At 42.2% G+C, this 20266-nt stretch overlaps 1 protein-coding gene across 3 annotated transcripts in view; it reads right to left on the bottom strand.

The window, feature by feature from the left end:
- Positions 1 to 20266, bottom strand: part of LOC143714636 (alanine aminotransferase 2-like) — a 131736-nt gene that overhangs the window by 59153 nt on the left and 52317 nt on the right. For 2 of the 3 annotated variants that reach the window (XM_077205890.1, XM_077205891.1), the window contains exons 3-4: positions 7593 to 7682; positions 7396 to 7504 (exon numbers count right to left, since the gene is read on the bottom strand). In XM_077205890.1, the coding sequence (XP_077062005.1) occupies positions 7396 to 7504; positions 7593 to 7682 (199 nt within the window). The remainder of the gene's footprint in view (positions 1 to 7395; positions 7505 to 7592; positions 7683 to 20266) is intronic. The other variant, XM_077205892.1, reaches the window with a different exon arrangement.

Genomic DNA, 20266 nt, shown 5'->3' with positions numbered 1-20266 from the left:
AGACACATGTATCATTTTCACGTTATATTTGCTAAATTAATTGTAAAACAGCATAAACATAAAAAAGATACAGCGCGCTTGGAATAAACTAGGCCTACTCATTTTACATCATGTATTGCATTAAAACAAAGTAGGCTACCGAGAGGAACCTCGCCCAACGTAACGACGTAAAAGTACAGTTTTTCATTAGAAATGTACTCCAGTTAAAGTAAAAGTGCCCACATTTAAATCTACTCTTAAAAGAACAATCTTCCAAAAAAGTACTCAAGTAAATGTTCATTTTTTTGTCACTAACCTTACAGAAATATCACACTAGAAAAAAACTTTAGGGTTACAATTTATTTACATTTTAAAATAAAACAATATGATATTTGAACAATTACGACTTCTTGAGCCATCAATGTGACAATATTAGATTTTTTAATTAATTACATAGAATTTCAGACATGAAATGTCTTAATTTTAGGATAAAATTAACAGAGGGAAAACGCTTTAATTTAATGTAAATGATAAGTTTATCCCCATTTAAAATACAATAATGTATACATAACTATCAAATATAAATGATATTTAAAAAACAACCTAGAATATTTATGGAATAAACTACTTAGTTTAGTTAGTATAGCACGATTGACAAGATGGGGTTTGAAGCGTCCATTTTGTAAAACTAATGTTTCATGAAAATTGTCACTGGTTTTACTTTCTTATGGGTACCAGTGACACCGGTGACCCCCATTTATATATTTATAGAAACGTTATTCAATGCTATTCATTTAGATGGTACACCAAATGTAACGATTTAGGCTTATCTACTTAATTATGGTTGAAGAATAATGATCTTTGACCTGATGTGTGTCATTGGTGGTACTGTCGTGTTAAATAAAATGTCACATGTGACCTGACAATAATTTAACATCCATTTAATTCCGAAGCACTCAAAGTTAAGATTTAAAGGATTGCATCATTACTTGTTTTGAACTTTTTCAAATATTTTCAATATTATAGCAAATACATGGTAGCGCGAATGAACTAACATCATTCAAGCATACTTTTAAGAAACCTGATTAAAATAAATAAAAACAATCTCCTTTATAATTTCTGTATACTACATGTGCTGAGATTTTTTAACTATAATATTTCTTAAAAACCTTTAATATAGCCAAAGAAGTAAGGTAACACATGTCAAAATGGTAGGCCTACATGCTTTCTTTAAATAAATGCACAAAAATATAAAAAAATCATTAAGCTGTCATTTATGTGCAAATTTATAAAGTCAGCCTGGTTTGCCTACCAGGCGGACCTTGTGCTCCCCTCACCGAGGGTCTCTATGAGCATGAGGCTTCCTGAGTCTGGTGTTCTAATACTTTATTCTAAGTTTACATGTTAGAAAAAATAAATCTGCTCTTCAAAAGGAGTCAGAATTGAGGTGTTATTATTGGGGGGCCTATTTCTTTCATGCTTTCTCCAAGAAAAACAGGATGTTTTTCTATAGATTAACTATAGATTAATGAGACCAAAGATCTACTTATACACAAGACAAATTATATCTCATGTTTAACCATTAGACTAAAGACATCAGAGCCATCGGCAAACATCCGAAGCACTAGCCGAGGAAAAGCTGTTCCAGTCGGGGTTAATGAGCGCCGAACGCCCGGTGATCGCCTGGATCTCACAACTCCGAAAACATCAGATACATTTTTCAAATAGGGCGGGTCTTGGCGTGGCGGGAGTAACTTCCGGGTCACGAAAAAATACCAGTGCAGAATTATATCTATGGAATTAAGGATTACGATTTATAGCCTACATAAGTATTTTGATTTCCATCTATAAACACATGAAGGACAATCGGATAACGAGATTGTTTTTCTTTTTCCGTTTTTTAATATCAAAAAATGGGTTGTTTTCCGTTTTGTGTTTTCCTATTTACTAATGGTAATTGGGAAACTGGCCGTTTTTTCGTTCTTGTTTTTTTTACTGTCAAAACGAAAATCCGTTGGCCGACAAGTACACGGACCTATAAACATCTAACTATATTGATCTTGCAGCATGGGGCTGTGAAGTGTCAAAATGGTCACATTTGGGGTATCCCTGTCAGACATCGTGGCAACAGTCAGGAGATTTCATGATACAAGATTTTATGGTCTTTGATTGTAAAACACCAGGTGACCGGCCTATCTTTTAATTGCTTGATGTTACCTGAAACAAACTGCAAATGCTAACACATAGCAGCTACACAGAGAGGAAGGGGAGGGCCGGTGCTCCTGCCGTGATGGAACCAATCTTCATTCTCAATGAGCAAACGGAGAGCACACAGCTCTTCTGCTTCGAAATTCAAGGATCTGTGATTTTAACCAGAGCCAAAAAGACCTCCTAATTTTACTGATGGTAAGTTCACTTCAACATGTGTTTAAAACTAATTTTAAATACATATACAATGTCATCTTATTTCATATAAACACTGTTTTATATGTTTATTTATCTGTGTAAGGCAGTTGTGACGATCGGCAGCTGTAGTGCCCTCAAGAGCTGCTGGAGGGCACTCTCTCATTGTGTTATGTTTTCCCCATGAACTCATTATGTTATTATGTTCAGCTGTGTTTCATTATTGGTTATTGAGTTCCTGATTTAAACCTCTATTTCTCCTCTGTCCTTTGCGAAGTCTTGTTACACTGTAAGCGTGCATTTCTGGGCGTTATTCCCTGTTCTGTTTCTCCGTGTTTCCCTGGACTCTCGACCTTTGCCTGTATCCTGGACTGTTTGCGAACCTGTGCTGCCTACCTCGACCTACGCCTGTTAACACCACGAGTTATTGGATTGCCCTTGTTTATTTGTGTGCCTGGTTCATTTCTACTTATGTTCCAGTTCTAATAAAGTTCTGCACATGGATCCGACCGCCTCTGTCCGTATGTTACAGAAGACTTCGCTAAAAGTGGATCGAGCAGACTTACAGCATCTATCGACCGTGGTCAAGACCCGAGCTTCCATGCTAGCCTCTCATCGTTCTCAGCTGGCGAGACTAACTTCTCTCCTCGAGGAACTAGCAAGCTCCGTGCAATCCTGGTCTACGCAGAGCTCAAGCACAACGGCTAATCAAGCCCAAACTACCACTGCACCTGTTCCACCGCAATCCAGTGTGAGTACCGCATCTAACTATCCCAGTCTGTCATTTCCTGAGAAGTTTGATCGCTCACCTGTGGCGTTAGAAGGATTCCTTCAGCAGTGCAGCTGGTATATGAATCTTCAACCCCAGTTTTACACCTCGGGTGACGACCGCGTTTCCTTTTTCTGATCACTGCTCACTGGAAAGGCTCTGGAGTTCTGGGAACATTCTGGGAACCAGGTCGGATGTCATTCCCTTCTTACGACGTGTTTAACGCCCTATTCAGAAAGGCTTTTGAACTCCCAGCAGAAGAGGAGGATCCCGAGGAACTGCTCTTGTCTCTGCGCCGGGGAGGTTTGTATGCGGCGGATTTCTCTCACTCATTCTGCACGCCGCTAAAGCCTCAGCTCGCCAAGCTGTTTGATCCTCCCTTGAGGACCGTCAGAGGAGCTTTTAAGCATATCGTTCCTGCCAAACCCACACATCGTGTCGGACCCCTCAAGCCCATATTCCGCACTGGCCCTGTTAAACGTGCTATTCCAGAGACAGATGTGGTTTCGCCGGCCGAACTTGAGTTTGAGCTCGTGTCAGCCGACTCGAAAGAGTCAAGTGTGTCAAGACCCGAATCAAGTGAGTCAAGTGCCGAGTCAAGTGTGTCAAGAGCCGAATCGAGTGAGTCAAGTGAGTCAAGTGCCGAGTCAAGTGTGTCAAGTGCCGAGTCAAGTGAGTAAAGTGTGTCAAGTGCTAAGTCAAGTGAGTCAAGTGAGTCAAGTGCCGAGTCAAGTGAGTCAAGAGCCGAGTCAAGTGTGTCAAGTGTGTCAAGTGCAGAGTCAAGTGAGTCAAGTGTGTCAAGTGAGTCAAGTGTGTCAAGTGAGTCAGGTGAGTCAAGTGAGTCAAGTGCTGAGTCAAGTGAGTCAAGTGCCGAGTCAAGTGAATCAAGTGCCGAGTCAAGTGAGTCCAGTTCCGAGTCCCATGACGTGCTGGTCCCGTCCAGTTCCGAGTCCCATGATGTGCTGGTCCCGTCCAGTCCTGTGCCAGAGCCCGTTGATCCTGCGCCAGAGCCCGTTGATCCTGCGCCAGAGCCCGTTGATCCTGCGCCAGAGCCCGTTGATCCTGCGCCAGAGCCCACTGATCCTGCACCAGAACCCCCCTTTCCTGTCAATTTCCCCATTAAAATTTTGGGGGGTGCCCACCCGAAGGGTCCTCACCGCCATGTCCACCCGAAGGGTCCTCACCACCATGGCCGCCCGAGGGTCCCACAGCTCCACCCTGGACGCTCGAGGGTCCCACAGCTCCGCCCTGGACGCCCGAGGGTCCCACAGCTCCGCCCTGGACGCCCGAGGGTCCCACAGCTCCGCCCCGATCACACCCCCAGCCTGCTCCGCCCTGGCCACGCCCACAGCCTGCTCCGCCCTGGTCACGCCCACAGCCTGCTCCGCCCTGGCCACGCCCACAGCCTGCTCCGCCTGGCCACGCCCACAGCCTGCTCCGCCCTGGCCACGCCCACAGCCTGCTCTGCCCTGGCCACGCCCACAACCTGCTCCACCTTGGCCACGCCCACAGCCTGCTCCGCCCTGGCCTTCGCCTCGTCTTGCTCCGCCCTGGCCTCCGCCTCGTCTTGCTCCGCCCTGGCCGCCTGTTCAGTTAGGCCCGCCCACGCTCCACGGCCCAGGCCCGCCTTGTCTATGTCCAGGGTCCGTTCCCCTGCATGGGCCTGGCCCTCCATCCCAGCCCCCGTTGACCTCCCCCCGGAGCTCTTAGGAGCGTCTGGAAGCCGCTCCTTTGAGGGGGGGTTATGTGACGATCGGCAGCTGTAGTGCCCTCGAGAGCCACTGGAGGGCACTCTCTCATTGTGTTATGTTTTCCCCATGGACTCATTATGTTATTATTAAGTTCAGCTGTGTTTCATTATTGGTTATTAAGTTCCTGATTTAAACCTGTGTTTCTCCTCTGTCCTTTGCGAAGTCTTGTTACACTGTAAGCGTGCATTTCTGAGCGTTATTCCCTGTTCTGTTTCTCTGTGTTTCCCTGGACTCTCGACCTTTGCCTGTATCCTGGACTGTTTGCGAACCTGTGCTGCCTACCTCGACCTACGCCTGTTAACACCACGAGTTATTGGATTGCCCTTGTTTATTTGTGTGCCTGGTTAATTTCTGCTTATGTTCCAGTTCTAAAAAAGTTCTGCACATGGATCCGACCGCCTCTGTCCGTCCGTTACAGCAGTATTCCGTGGTGTATTAGGTTAAAATACTTATAGTCAATTTAACAGCTTATTTCAAATAATATGATTTATTATTCACTATTTTATATGTTTATTTATCTGTGCAAGTCAGTATTTTGTGGCGTGACCCCATATCTCGGATGAATTCAATTAAAATGCTTATACTTGATAATTGAACATCTTATTTCAGATAATATGAACTATTATTCACTAATTTATGTTTTATTTATCTATGTAAGTCAGTATATCGCAGTGTGACCCTATAACCGTGATGTATTAGATTAAAATGTGTATACATGGTAATTTAACAACTTATTTAATATAATATCAACTATTATTCACTATTTTATATGGTTATTTATCTGTAAGCCATTATATTGTGGTATCCATATGATGTTCCTATATCACCATGTATTAGATTAAAATTTGTATACTTGATAATTTAACAGCTTATTTAATATAATATGAACTATTATTCACTAATTTACATGTTTTATTTATCTGTGTAAGTCAGTATATTGTGGCTTGACCCTATATCTCAGATGAATTCAATTAAAATACTTATACTTGATAATTGAACATCTTATTTCAAATAATATGAACTATTATTCACTAATTTATGTTTTATTTATCTATGTAAGTCAGTATATCGTAGTGTGACCCTATATCCCTGATGTATTAGATTAAAATGTGTATACATGGTAATTTAACACCTTATTTAATTAATCAAACTATTATTCACTATTTTATGCTTTATTGATCAACACGTTTAAAGTTTAAAACTTACTATTATATGTCTTATAAAATAAACACCTTATTTAATTTATTTTATATACTTTATTTGACCATAATGTTATATATTTTCTTAAAACTCATTTGTGACATTTTAATCTACTCAGAAAGATGTAAGTCTCTGTGACATTATCCTGATAGACGCATAAAGATCACCTCATTAAGTTCATCATGTGTTTAAAGTTTAAAACTTACTTTTGAATGTATAATAAATTAACAGCTCATTTTTATTTGTCATCGATGCTATTTCTTTAAACTCTTTTCTCATTCTCTCCACAGACATTATGGACAATGCCGATGCATATGAAAATCATATCCGTGTCGGACCTCCTCGTGTCCATAATTTCATCATTCTGTGACATTATTCTACTATAATAAAAGACATCCCCCTGAAAAAACATTCCTACATTCCTCTCAGTCACACCAAGCAAATTGGCCGTCATAAACACACATGCACACACACACAGTCATAAACTCCGGAAACACACAGTGGGGGCCAAAGTTCACATCTTACCGGGTGCTCATAAAACCCCTCCCATCTGCACATCCTGTCATAAAACAATAAATCAATCAATCAAGGGTCATAAATCACTTTTTGACACAAGTATCCCATAATTACTACTGCAGGTAATTCACACATGCACATACATATCCCCCTTTTAACGTTTGACTTTTTTGATTATTGCTAAAGTAGCCTACTTTGTAGACCCTTCACACCAAACACAAATATTCACCACAAATGTCCTGCACCAGAAGCAGTTTGAATATAAGCAATGGATTCCTATGGAGCTTCAGGATTTCACACATTCATATGATATAATCATATATACAGAATTTGCATAATATTTGGAGTGCTGTCTGAAGGGACGGCTCCAAGCTCGGAATTTGGCTCGAACCTAGAGTACCCCGCCTACCCTCACACCATCCCTGGCTGGGATATAGGAATAATTAAGAGTTTGGGTGGAGGAGGGATGCTGGAAAACTGTTGTGGAACAGAAATAAGTCGGCTATATATAAACATGCATCCTCTCGTGCTGATTGGGTAGATTATCTGAACGTATTCCTGTTGAACTTAATAAAACATCATTATGTGAAAGCACCATGGCGAAGAGGAATAAAAGGAAGAACATTTAGCAATAACCTGTCAATGCAATGTCAGTCAAAAAGGAAAATCAGTGGCTTCGCAAGATACTATGTTTTGGCAATAGGTAAATAGTTTGTTAAATTTGGTTTCATGTTTATTTAAAGTATGTAATATCTAATTGAAAGGATTTTCCAGTACCGAGACTTCCTCCACCACAAGCTGTGAGAATGCGGCGTGCTCTACTTTTGGTATCTTCTGGAAATTTGCTGTCTTCAAGAAGTTCTGGATAAGAGCACAATGCCAAGACCTGACAAACAAATGGAGCATACGTACAGTATGTACAAAAACTACTGCTCAGAATACAGCATTACAAGCACAATATCTCATAAACACACCTGTCTGAAGAAGGTGATGGGTTTCTGGCCCATAGCGTGGCAGTCACCGATGTTGGCTTTAATGACCTCTGTGAATGGCTTATTTACACCCTACATTGATGGAGTAGTTAATGGGAAATGTAGGAAAACAAGGAGAATGAAAAAGAGAGAGACAGGAAAAAGTACAGAAGATTTACTGGGTTTCTTAAATAATTAGAGAATTTGCATCCAATTCATTGCGTTCTCTTAAAAACAAAGCTATGTGGTATACATTGCACATGTTATTGTATATATATATATATATATATATATATATATATAGAGAGAGAGAGAGAGAGAGAGAGTATATAGTTCTGATAATTAAAATGAGGGAAATAGCATTCTGAAACAACACATTTTTTTCCAGAATGCCCAAACTAAAGATACAGTTTAAATTTAATAACTTACATACACAACATAATAACATTTAACACAAAATACACTAAATTTCTGGATGTCTAAGTGATGTCACCAGAATAATATAGGTTTTGTAGGTAATTGGACCTCGAAAGATTTTGGTGCATCACTTTTTTCTAGAAATCTGGGGTCAGGTCAGGAAGCATTATAGTGTAAATTATACATTAGTGTAAATGTAACATTAGTGTATTTTTTTTTTTAGACATTTGTACAGGCTTCTGTATACAGGCCACCAGGACACCACACAGACTTCAGATAAAAGAATAAAATATTTTGCTAGTTAGTACTCGCTGCAGATAAAGTCTTAATTGCTGGTGATTTTAACATCCATGTAGATAATAAAAAAAGATGCACTGGGATTGGCATTTTTATAGACATTCTAAATTCGATTGGACTAAATGTCTCTGGACCCACTCATTGTTCATACTTTGTTTATTGTTCATACTTTAGATTTAATGTTGACACATGATTATTGTGTCTGTTCATAAAATTGGCAGTGACATAAATTGTGTTTAGCAAAGTTTAATGCTTTAGTATATATATATATATATATATATATATATATATATATATATATATATATATATATATATATATATATATATATTGCTTTTATTTCATTAAGAATGTAGTTAACAATATAATCCAAATAAAAATGAAAGTCAAAAGCACATTTTGAGTACACAGTCACACCTGAAACAAAGCCTGTTCAAATTTCTGTGGTATACTGGAAGACAACAACATGTGATTCATAAGTTTTAAAGGCTTTTATTGGCAAAAACATTAATTCATGCAAAGAGTCTATATTTACAGTGTTGACTTTTCTTCTTCATAACTTCTGCAATTCAGTCTGGCATACTGGATATCAGCTTCTGATCCCTACTGATGGCAATCCATTCTTTCCTTATTTGTGCTCAGATTTTGAGGATTGGGCTGGGACAAGTCGGTGGCAAAACTCAAGTGTTTTCCCCATACCATTAAGATCAGTATAAGATCGAAATTACTTGTTAGAGGCGCGAAACATCTTTTAGCGTTAGGTAAGTGCCTACAAGAAAAACATGGTGGTAGGCAACACAGGTGTGTTGGTTGCTCTGCTACTTTACACATTTTTTGTAAAGTCCACACTGCCAGTTGAAAAATGTGATACCAAGGACACAATCTGTAACAACATCTTAAACAACTGGTTTGACAAGGAGGCATATTGGCACGAGAAAACAAATAAGATCAATGGCGTTTTGGGGTACGGAGAGTACACCTTGGCTGTCACACTTGCAGTTTCAAATCGCTACCATCAAAGAAGAAAACGCAAAGAAACACCCTGTAAGAAATCAACAAACAATGCCATGATAATATGCCTTTGCCTACTTTTATCGGGCGACATCCACCAGTGTCCTGGTCCAACTGGCCAAACAACAGACAGAGTAAACCTTCCTGATGCGCCTACCTGTGGCTCCGGTGCATCTCTGGCGGCGGTGCTCCCGGGCGGTGTCTGCAGGGATCCGGCGTTGGCTCAGGTGAATCCCTTCGTCGAGCTGAGATGGTCCGGTGAGTTTGGCTCCTGCGCGGATGGTGGGCTGGATCTTCGGCGTGATTCACCGGGGAGGCAGCGGTTCGCGTACGCGGAGAATGCATCTGCAGCTGCCGTTTTCAGCCCTGAGCTTGTTGGTGCTTCTATGCGGCACCTGGGTCTGGACGGTTCGAGGTTTCGCCATGGTTCGCCGGGTGGACATCCTGCGGCAACGGGAGCGGCTCCCGCGCATGTGGGCGATGTGGCGGGGGGGGGCCAGCGGTGGTGGTCTTCACGGAGCCGGCGTGGTGAGCACCGCTAACATCCACAAACGATTTACAGTAAATAAAGCAATACGCATGAACCGGAAGTGGAAGGTTGTTCACACTGTAAACAATGCACGCATAATCTGGGATCAAAAAGTCAAACCAAAAGGTCTCTTTGGCGGACATCTAAATATCCGAAGCTTAAAATCAAAAAGCGATCAAATTATCCACATGATGACTGAATCAAATCTGGATTATTTTTGCCTATCCGAAACTTGGCTGCATAAAAATTCCCCTACTGCTGCGCTTTTAGTTCCGGGGTACGTCTCCTACAGGAGAGATAGAGCTGATGCCAAAGGGGGAGGGGTTATGATCTATGTGAGAGATAATATACAGTGCAGTGAAATCCAGTGGAAAACCCCAATTGATCTAGAATGCGTTGGGTTAAATTTATCTCTTGCACCTCAGATGTCTCTCACAGTATTAGTCTTATATCGACCACCATCTGCTAAAATAGACTTTTATGATAAGTTTAAGGAAATGTTAAAGCAGTGTGATTTTAAAAAGGAGGTTATAGTGATGGGTGATTTTAATCTACACTGGGACGATAACAGTACAAGGAAAAAACTGCAGCAAATTATGGATGGATTTAATCTTGTCCAGATGGTTAAAGGACCAACACGGATCACAAACAATTGTAGCACCCTAATTGACTTAATCTTCACCAATCATCCGGAACGGATCACAAAATCGTTCAATATGTTAACTGGTCTCTCAGATCATAACATGGTGCTGATAACAAGAAAATTAACCAGAAAGCGATTTGCAGCTTATTCCGGAAAAAAGGAGTTCATCGGCATTCCAAGGAGCAAACAAGAACAATTTCACACAGCAATAAGAACTATGAACTGGGACACTTTATTAATGGACAATGAATTGGAAATAATTAGTCAGAAATTCACTGAATGCTTACAAACTAAAATTAAAGAATTTGCAGTGACAATTAAACACAAAAACAGAAAGCATTATTTTCCCTGGCTCAGTGATGATATCAAACAATTAATGAAAGACAGAGACAATGCCCTTAAAAAAGCTATAAAGTCAAAACTATCTTGTGACAGACAAAAATTTGCTTCGTTACGGAATAAAGTGATAAGACAACTACGAAAAGCAAAGGCAGACTTTTTTATTACAATTATTAAAAACTGTCATGGTAACTCAAAAGCGATTTGGGAACAGATCAATAAACTAACAGGTAAAACTTCTTCTAGTAATAACTCAATACAACTAAAGAACAATGGGATGCTTATGCAGGATCCATTTGCTGTGGCACAGACGCTAAATGAGTATTTTGTTGATTCTGTTGATACCATAGCCAAAAGTTTCCTTGTGAAATATAACAACTTACCTGTTATTAGTTCAGATTTGTTAATTGAGCCCCCACTATATCCAAAATTTGTATCCATATCTGACGTGGAAAAGGTAATTACACAGCTTAAGTCTTCAAGAGCAAAAGACGTGTATGGGATGGACACACTCATGCTAAAACAAATAGGTCAGTCAATTTTGGGTCCATTAACGCACATCATTAATGTGTCACTAGATCAAGGGAAATTTCCTGAGTCATGGAAACTTGCTAGTGTCATTCCTATATTTAAAGGTGGTAACTCCCTTCTTTCATCTAATTACCGACCTATTAGTATTTTGCCAACAGTATCTAAAGTCTTTGAAAAACTGGTTGCTAAACAAATCACCAATCATCTTAATTGCAGCTCTTTTCCTTTGCACTCAATGCAGTTTGGTTTTAGGGCTAATCATTCCACAGAGACAGCAACATGTTACTTTCTGGAAAAGGTTAAATCAAATATGGACAAAGGAGGGGTAGTGGGAGCAATCTTTTTAGATCTTCGTAAAGCATTTGATACAGTTAACCATTCAGTTTTACTGCATAAACTTCATGTATTTAATTTTTCCCCAAAATTCATTAGCCTCATTAATTCATACCTTTTATCTCGTTCACAAAGTGTAAGAATTGACCAATATAATTCTACCCCCTTACTATTATCAACTGGTGTTCCACAGGGTTCAATTATAGGTCTAATTCTTTTCAGTTTATACATTAATGATTTACCATCTTTGTGTAAAAACTGTGACACTTTGATATATGCAGACGACACTGCTGTCTTGGCCTATGGAAAATCTACAGAGGAAGTTGCCTCAAAACTAACAGAGGCCATGACACTGATCTCAACCTGGCTAGAGCAATCCTGTCTGCAATTGAACATATCCAAAACAGTAGCCATGTTCTTTTCAAAAAATAATATAAATATAAAACCTGAAATTGTAATATCTGGAGAAAGATTACAGGTCGTCACAGAATATAAATATTTAGGACTACATATAGACTCTAACCTCAACTTCAAAACTCACATAAAAAAAGTTAGTAATAGGGTTAAGTTCAGTCTAGCGAACTTCAGATTCATTAGAGACTTTCTTTCAACAGAAGCTGCTAAATTATATTTCTTTTCTATGATCTTATCCCACATAACATATTGTTTAATAAGCTGGTCCAATACTCACTCTACAACAATAAAACCATTAAAAACATTATACAAACAAGCATTAAAAATACTGGATAAAAAAACATACCACTACCACCACTGTAGTATTCTGAGAAAATATCAGTTACTTACTTGGGATAATCTAATTAAATTCAAAAACATCTGTTTAATTTATAAAATCAGACATGGTCTAGCACCTCCTCCACTATGTGATTTTATACATTTTAGATCTAGTGAGGTTAGGGTAACCAGAGGGGCAGTGAGGGAAGACTGCATTATTCCCCGGAGAAAAACAGCTTTTGGTCAGTCTGTTTTCTCCGTAAGTGCAGCGCAGCAATGGAACACAGTGCCCGAAAACATCAGAGAGTCTTTGTCACTCTTTTCATTCAAAAAGAATGCAAAAAAATGGCTTGTAGAGAGCCAAACTTGTGGGCACTAATGCTTTCTGTGTGCACTTAAACATTATATATTTATTTATTTTATATGAATTGTATTTCTTAACCATTATGTGTTGTATGTAATTGTATTTTTGTGATTTTATACCTGTGGTTATTTTTAAGGTTGCCTTTTTTACACCTGGCTGGGGGACTACCGATGAAAATTAGCACTTCTGAGCTAACTCGGGTACATTTACATTGTTTCAATGTTGATTAATGTACACTGTCCCCTTTCAAATAAAGAGAAATAAAATAAAAATAAATAAATTGAGCACAGGTACTCTATGGGATTAAGATCTGGGGAGTTGCCTGAGCCACATATCCAAAATTTCAATATAATAATCTCAGATATAAAGTTCACTCCCTTGGATGTGCAACCTCACAATGGATGGTCTCAGGATGCTTCACTGTTGGCACGACACAGGACTCAAGGTAGCGTTCACCTTTTCTTCTCAATCAATTTACCGGATCTCCCAAACATCTGGAATGGGACTTCATCAGAGACAATAACTTCTCTGCTGCCCTTCTTGACACCAGGCCATTGTACAAAAGTATTTTCCTCACTATGCATGCAGATGATACCAATGTTGAGCAAAATCTGCACTGGTAGTTCTGTACTGGACACTCTGGGATGTACTGATGGACTTTTCTCCTTGAAGTTCTTGATGATCTGGTAAATGGATCTTTCAGGGTCAATATTCTTTACAACACTTCCCTTACATGTTAAGGCATTTTGATGCAAACCGATAATGGCCGCACATCTTTCTTTAGAGGTAACTATTGCTGACACAAACACAATCAGTGTTTATATATTATATATTATACAGTTATATATTTTATAGCAATCAGTATGCTCTTATAATCTGATTAGAATAATAGGGATTTCACCTATACTTGTTCACACTAATCCATGTGCTGATGATATGATTAGTGGAATGATGCATTTTGTTCCAGAGCCAAAAATAGTGAAATTAGAGTTTTTTGTGTTAAATTTCTTTTTCCCTTTTTTCTGGCCAATTAAGCGTATTGCAATTATTTAAAATGCATCTGATCAGTCTGCACAATAATCTAGAAACAATGTGAATCAACACCACAACAACTGAAGCAGCGAACTTCGCAAAACACAGCATTTATGTCACTGCCAATACTTTTGGCCACAGCTGTCAAATAGTCAATTTAACCAAGGCTCCAAAATCAGCTCCTTGTTACAAATATGGTAGAATTATCACTACTACCACTAAAGATTGCTTTGTTAACAATCTTCCTGAATTGTCTCTACTCCTCAACATATAAGATGCTGTAACTTAGAAGAGCTCGATTAGCTAGAAAGATTAGCCGTAGCTAAATTAACAAGAAGAAGAAAAAAACGTTTCATCAACAGTTTCAGACATTCCCCACAGCACAGTAGTGACTTTGATGAATTGCTTTACTTACAAAATTGACACTATCAGAGAGATAATTATAACCATGCAACCATCTGCTATCGCATCAGAAAGAGTACAATTCTATTCATCCTCTTCAATAGAAGAAGAAGAATTGCCTAAATTTATAAAATCATCTAAACGAACAACACGCATGTTAGACCCAATACCTACCAAGCTAATGAAAGAGATGCTTGAACTCTGGAAGTCGTAAATCCTCTTTTTAAAATCATTAATTCATCATTATCATAAGGATATCCCTAAATCTTTCAAGCTGGCTGTTATTAAAGATGATGATACACAGGGCAACTTTTTGAGCAATGTTGCTGGGCAATCTTGCAGAGCGATTATTGCTTGGGCATTTTCCAATTGAAAATGGGCAATACATTTCTATCTGGATAATTTAGACTGGTCGTGGGCCCTGCGTCTCATCTGGTTGCCCGTTGACGGCAACATTGCCCAGCAACATTGCTCAAAGAGTTGCCCTGTGTATCATCACCTTAAGCCTCTCATTAAAACCATAACTTAATCCTAGACAATTAGTCAACAACAGACCAATATCAAATCTCCTTTTATGTCAAAAATATGATGCCAAATATATAAAAATATTATTTACATGACGCTTTTATCCAAAGCGACTTACAATTGCTATATTTCAGAGGTTGCATGCCTCTTGAACAATTAGGGGTTAAGTGTCTTGCTCAGGGACACATTGGTGTCTCACAGTGGATTTGAACCCGGGTCTCTCACACCAAAGGCATGTATCTTATCCACTGCGCCATATAAATCCACAATCTGACTTGTGATAACATAACATCACAATCACACCATGTTCGTTCATTTGGCCAGAGGCGGAATGGTCCCCCTACTGAGCCAGGTTTCTCCCAAGGTTTTTTTTCTCCATCTCTGTCACCTGATGGAGTTTGGATTCCTTGACACTGTCGCCTTTCAGTGCAGGGACTTCCAATTTATAAAACCTGGCAAAGGTAGAAGGCGAGGACCAGCCGGCTGCCATACATATATAACCAATAGATACTCCACTGGACCATGTCCAGGAGGAGGCCATGCCCGTAGTGGAGTTGGCTCTGACGACACTGCAGGCCCAAAGAGGCGTATGCTAAAGCAATAGCTTCCACCAGCCATCGGGATAATATTTGCTTCTTGACCAGAAGCCCTTTGGTACGACCACCGAAGCTCACAAAGAGGTGCTCCGACTGTCAGTACTGGGTCGGAGCGCTCAACATATGTCCTCAGAACCCGGACCGGGCGGAGTAGGTGTAATTACTGCTCATCTTACAATTTGGGAAGACCAGAGAGCGTGATTACTTGTGATTTCAACAGGGTTGAAAGCACTTTGGGCACATAGCCATCTCTTGGTTTGAGGATGACTTTAGAGTTGCCCGGGCCAAACTCCAGACTGCTTAAATGATGCTATGGCTAGCAGTAGTGCAGTTTTGAGCGAGAGCGGTTTTAATTTGGCCGCTCGTAAGGGCTCGATTGGGGGTCCCTTTAGGGCCCGAAGGACCATTGATAGGTCCCAGGGTGGCAGCATAGGGGGTCGTGGAGGGTTAAGCCTTCTTACTCCTCTTAGGAAGCGGACAATCATGTCACTTTTCCCTATCGACTGGCCAGCCACCGGTGGATGGAAGGCTGGGATGGCTGCCACGTAGACCTTGAGCATAGATGGAGCACAGCCTGCATCCAGCAAATCTTGGAGAAATGAAAGTATCAGTGATACTTCACAAGAGACTGGGTCCTGGTTTTGACCACTTAAGAGCATAGAGGGGTCTTGGAGACGGAGCTCTAGCCTAACTGATTGTGCTTAGGACACTCGCTGGGAGGTCCACTAGCTCCCGTCGAGGGGCCACACATGGAGGGTGTGAAACCCAATCTCAAGAACGGTCTGTGACGGGGGATTATTTGGATATGAAAGTAAGCATCTTTCAGATCCACTGAGAAGAACCAATCCATCGGGTGAACCTGCGCGAGGATTTGTTTCAGAGTTAAAATCTTGAAAGGCAGTTTGATAAGGGCTTTGTTCAGATGTCTTAGATCTAGGATGGGCCTGAGGACACCGTCTTTTTTGGGAACAAGGAAGTAGCGACTGTAAAAGCCTGACTCGCGATGTGGGCAGCTGGCACTGCCTCTATAGCCCCTTTTTCCAGTAAGCTCATCACTTCGGCGCGGAGGACGTGAGACACATTGCTCTTCACCGGAGTGTGGATTATGCCCGTGAAGCAGGGTGAATTGTGAATGAATTGGAGCGAGTAGCCTTATTCTACTGTTCATAACCCATCATAACCCAGGGATGGCTTTCCATGCCTCGGCCCGGTTGGCTACGGGTTTTATAGATTCGAGTGGTGGTGCGCTGCAGTTGAGCAGAGAGCTGACCCTCGTGTGGTGTGGAAGAGGAAAAGTACTCTTTTGCCGAGTATTTGTGTTATTTATTGTTTTCGCTATAACAGCGGTCGATTGCAAGGGGGTGTGAACTTAAACGGGCCCACTGCTTATAATCGCAACATTTGTTCCATTGGCCAGAACTGAACAGGGCATTTGGAGGAACACTCGGGACTTTTTGAAGGGTGGTCTGGCCTCGGCGAGACTTAGCCCTTCCCTCTTCCTGCTTTGCGGATCAAGACTGCTTCTTCGGTCCAGGGTCCAGCATAATCCTAGGCCGGGGTCCCAGAAGCTTAGGTGGGAAGCGTTTTGCCTGACTGGAGCGCTGCCGTTGCTCAGGTGCTGGGTGGTTTCGACAGGAAGTGTCGCATTTCCTGCGATGCTTTCTGTGCTGTGGTGCAGTGCTCAGCGAATCCGTCCACCATGGGGCCGAAGAGACTGGTGGAGGAGATGGGAGAATCTAAGAAGGCGGTTCTGTCCGTGTCTTTGATCTCCGTTAAGTTAAGCCATATGTGGCACTCCAGCACCATTAAGCTGGGCATGGCTCTGTCAATGGCCTGGGCGGTGGCTTTCGTGGCGCGTAGGGCCAGATCTGTGGCACTACGGAGGTCACGAAGAGCTTCTGGGTCTGGTCCAGACTCGTCCATGGAGTGGAGTAGTTTGGCCTGGAAAACTTGGAGGACCGCCATCGAGTGGAGGGACAATGAGTCATCATGAGCTCACAACATCACTGCTCTTTTAGACAATTAAGAAGAAGAGAAAAAGATACGCCTGATAATCACCGGAGAACGCAGGGAAATAGCCGGCGAATTTGAGCGTGCTGGATCAGTCAGTTCGCTGGCTCGCTCGCCGTTCCACTGCTGGCTCCACTTGTCTCGGCGAAGAAGGCGAAGGCTTCGTAGAAGGTAGTTCAGCAAAAGTCAGAAGATCGTCGCTGAAGGAAATAAATCTGAATCCATGACAAAATTGAGCGTCTTTTATAGGCAGATGCCCCGCCCGGGCTCTGTGCTCAGCATGGTGGGCTTCGCAACGATTGGTTCGCGCAGTTACATCTCTCTACAATAGGTTTGTGCAGTTACAACTGACCAGCCAATGGCGTGCGAGTAAGTCTCAGCACTACGCTGGCTGTGCAGTAGCACTGCGTTATTATATAAAAGGCTTTTTCCCCATAGCGTATAGCTACGCACTACGACTGACCGTTCGAAAGGGAACAACACATTGTTCCAAGAACAGTAAACAAAGCAGCATATCATTCTCCATCGTTTTTGTTACTTTTCTTCTTCTATCATTCCGAGTGAATGCCCTTGTCATGATCCCGGTGTTCTCTTCTGTCTCTGTCTCCCTCTTGTGTTCTTTTTGTTTTCTGTATCCATTCTCACCCGCGCTCCCTTCATACACACACACCTCGCTTAGACACACCCACTTACTATCACGCTCATTCATTCTCCACCAGCTGATTGCCATCAGCCTTTCCATTACTCTTTCTCCATTTCCACCTGTTATCACTTTCTTCCTAATTAGCTTTCCTACTTCTAGTTCTCTTTTCCCCCTTCTCTCTGCCAGATTATTGACGATGTTAACGCGTGTTTCAGAGCTTACCTGTTCGCATCTTGTCTTGTCTTGTCCTGTCCTGGTGACGTATGTTTGCAACCTGTGCCCTGCCAGTGCTGGAAATTACTGAAGTCTTTCTCTACCCAGCTTCTCTGTATCTGAGGGCGACAGACGGACCACGAGCCCTGATTTGTGTTTCTGCTGCGGGACGCTGAGTATTATTGTGGGATCACTCCTCAGTTTGATTCGACTACAAGAGACTTTCTGTTCTTCTGATTATCTGCTCGACTACAAGAGACTTTCTGTTCTTCTGATTATCTGCTACGAGAGACTTTCTGTTTTTGCTACTCTACGTAGCTTGCATTATTTTCATTAAAGGAACTGTTGTCTCGCAGATTGCATTTGGGTCCTTTTTCCTGAACGTGTCCGTGACAGAATAATCTGGCCAAGGGATGGACCCAGCAACTGACCATTCCGTTCAGTCTGCGGTGGAATTTCAGGGAGCCATGCTGGGCCGCCAACAGAACGAGCTGACCACTACCCGTCGAGCAGTCGAATCCTTGGCGAGTCAACTGTCGGATCTCTCAGAGCAGATGCACCATCTACGCTCGGAACCTCCTCCGCGCCTCTCTGGTACCCAAGAACCCAGAATTAATAATCCACCCTGCTACTCTGGCGACCCTTCAGAGTGCCGCTCGTTCCTTACTCAATGCGAGGTGGTTTTCACTTTACAGCCACTCACCTACTCGCTGGACCGCACTCGTATCGCCTACGTTGTTTCTCTTCTCACCGGGAGGGCGCGAGAGTGAGGAACGGCGGTCTGGAATGCCGACTCTGATTGCACCAGCTGTTACTCTACATTTAAGGAGGAGATGACTCGAGTGTTTGACCGGTCTTCACATGGTGTCGAGGCTTCTCGTTTGCTCTCATCTCTCCGTCAGGGTAAACGGTCAGTCCCGGACTTTTCAATTGAATTCCGCACGCTCGCTACAACATGTGGATGGAATGAGCCAGCGCTTGTTGCTCGATTTATTGAGAGTCTCAACGCAGACATTAAGGACGAGATTCTGTCCCGGGAGGTGCCGACCCATCTTGACTCTCTTATTGACCAAGCTATCCGCATAGACAGACGTTTCGAGCTTCGGCGCCGAGCACGCGGCATGGAGAGGGCTCTGCTCTCCTCACCTCCCGTTTCTTATACCCCTCCTATTAATCCGGTTCCTGAGCCAATGCAGTTGGGGGGAATTCGGATCACTGCTGCTGAACGTGAGCGACGCATCTTAAACCGACTTTGCCTTTACTGTGGATCTGCCGGTCACTTCGCTACCACATGCAAAGTAAAAGCCAACGCTCGTCAGTAAGGAGAGGGCTTCTGGCGAGCGCTACTGTTTGTGTCCCTCCGCCAAGTTCACGCACTTCTTTCCCTGCCACTCTCCAATGGTCCGGCTCTTCTGTAACCTGTCAGGCCCTTATCGACTCGGGAGCGGAGGCCAGTTTTTTAGACGAGACTTGGGCTCTTGAACAGGGCATTCCTTTAGTTGATTTGAATGACAGTACTCCTGTTTTTGCCCTTGATGGTAGCGAGCTTGAAAGAGTCAGCCGTACTACCATTCCGGTGAGTCTCACGCTTTCTGGCAATCACAGGGAGACTATTACCTTTTTTATTTTTCATTCGCCCTACACTCCCATTGTTTTGGGCCATCCCTGGCTCGTTGAACACAGTCCACATATTGATTGGGGCAAGGGGTCCATTCTCTCGTGGAGATTGTCTTGTCATGTTAAGTGTTTAGTGTCTGCTGTTCCCCCTGTCTCTTCTGTTTCTGTGTTTCAGGAGGATCCTGGTGATCTGTCGGGGGTTCCGGAGGAGTATCTCGATTTGAGGGCGGTTTTTAGTCGATCACGTGCCGCTTCTCTTCCTCCCCAACGCCCGTACGACTGTTGTATCGACCTCCAACCTGGCACGACTCCGCCGCGGGGCAGGCTGTATTCATTGTCCGCGCCCGAGCGCGAAGCCATGGAGAAATATCTCTCAGAGTCCCTCGCTGCAGGTACAATTGTTTCGTCGTCCTCTCCCGCGGGCGCAGGTTTCTTTTTTGTAA

Source organism: Siphateles boraxobius, unplaced genomic scaffold (genome assembly GCF_051911475.1).
Source record: "Siphateles boraxobius isolate OS27281-9 unplaced genomic scaffold, OSU_SipBor_1 55, whole genome shotgun sequence".
In the NCBI taxonomy this organism is placed as follows: domain Eukaryota; kingdom Metazoa; phylum Chordata; class Actinopteri; order Cypriniformes; family Leuciscidae; genus Siphateles; species Siphateles boraxobius.
The sequence above is the reverse complement of the archived record's forward strand: the minus strand, read 5'-3'. Positions and strand labels throughout refer to the sequence as shown.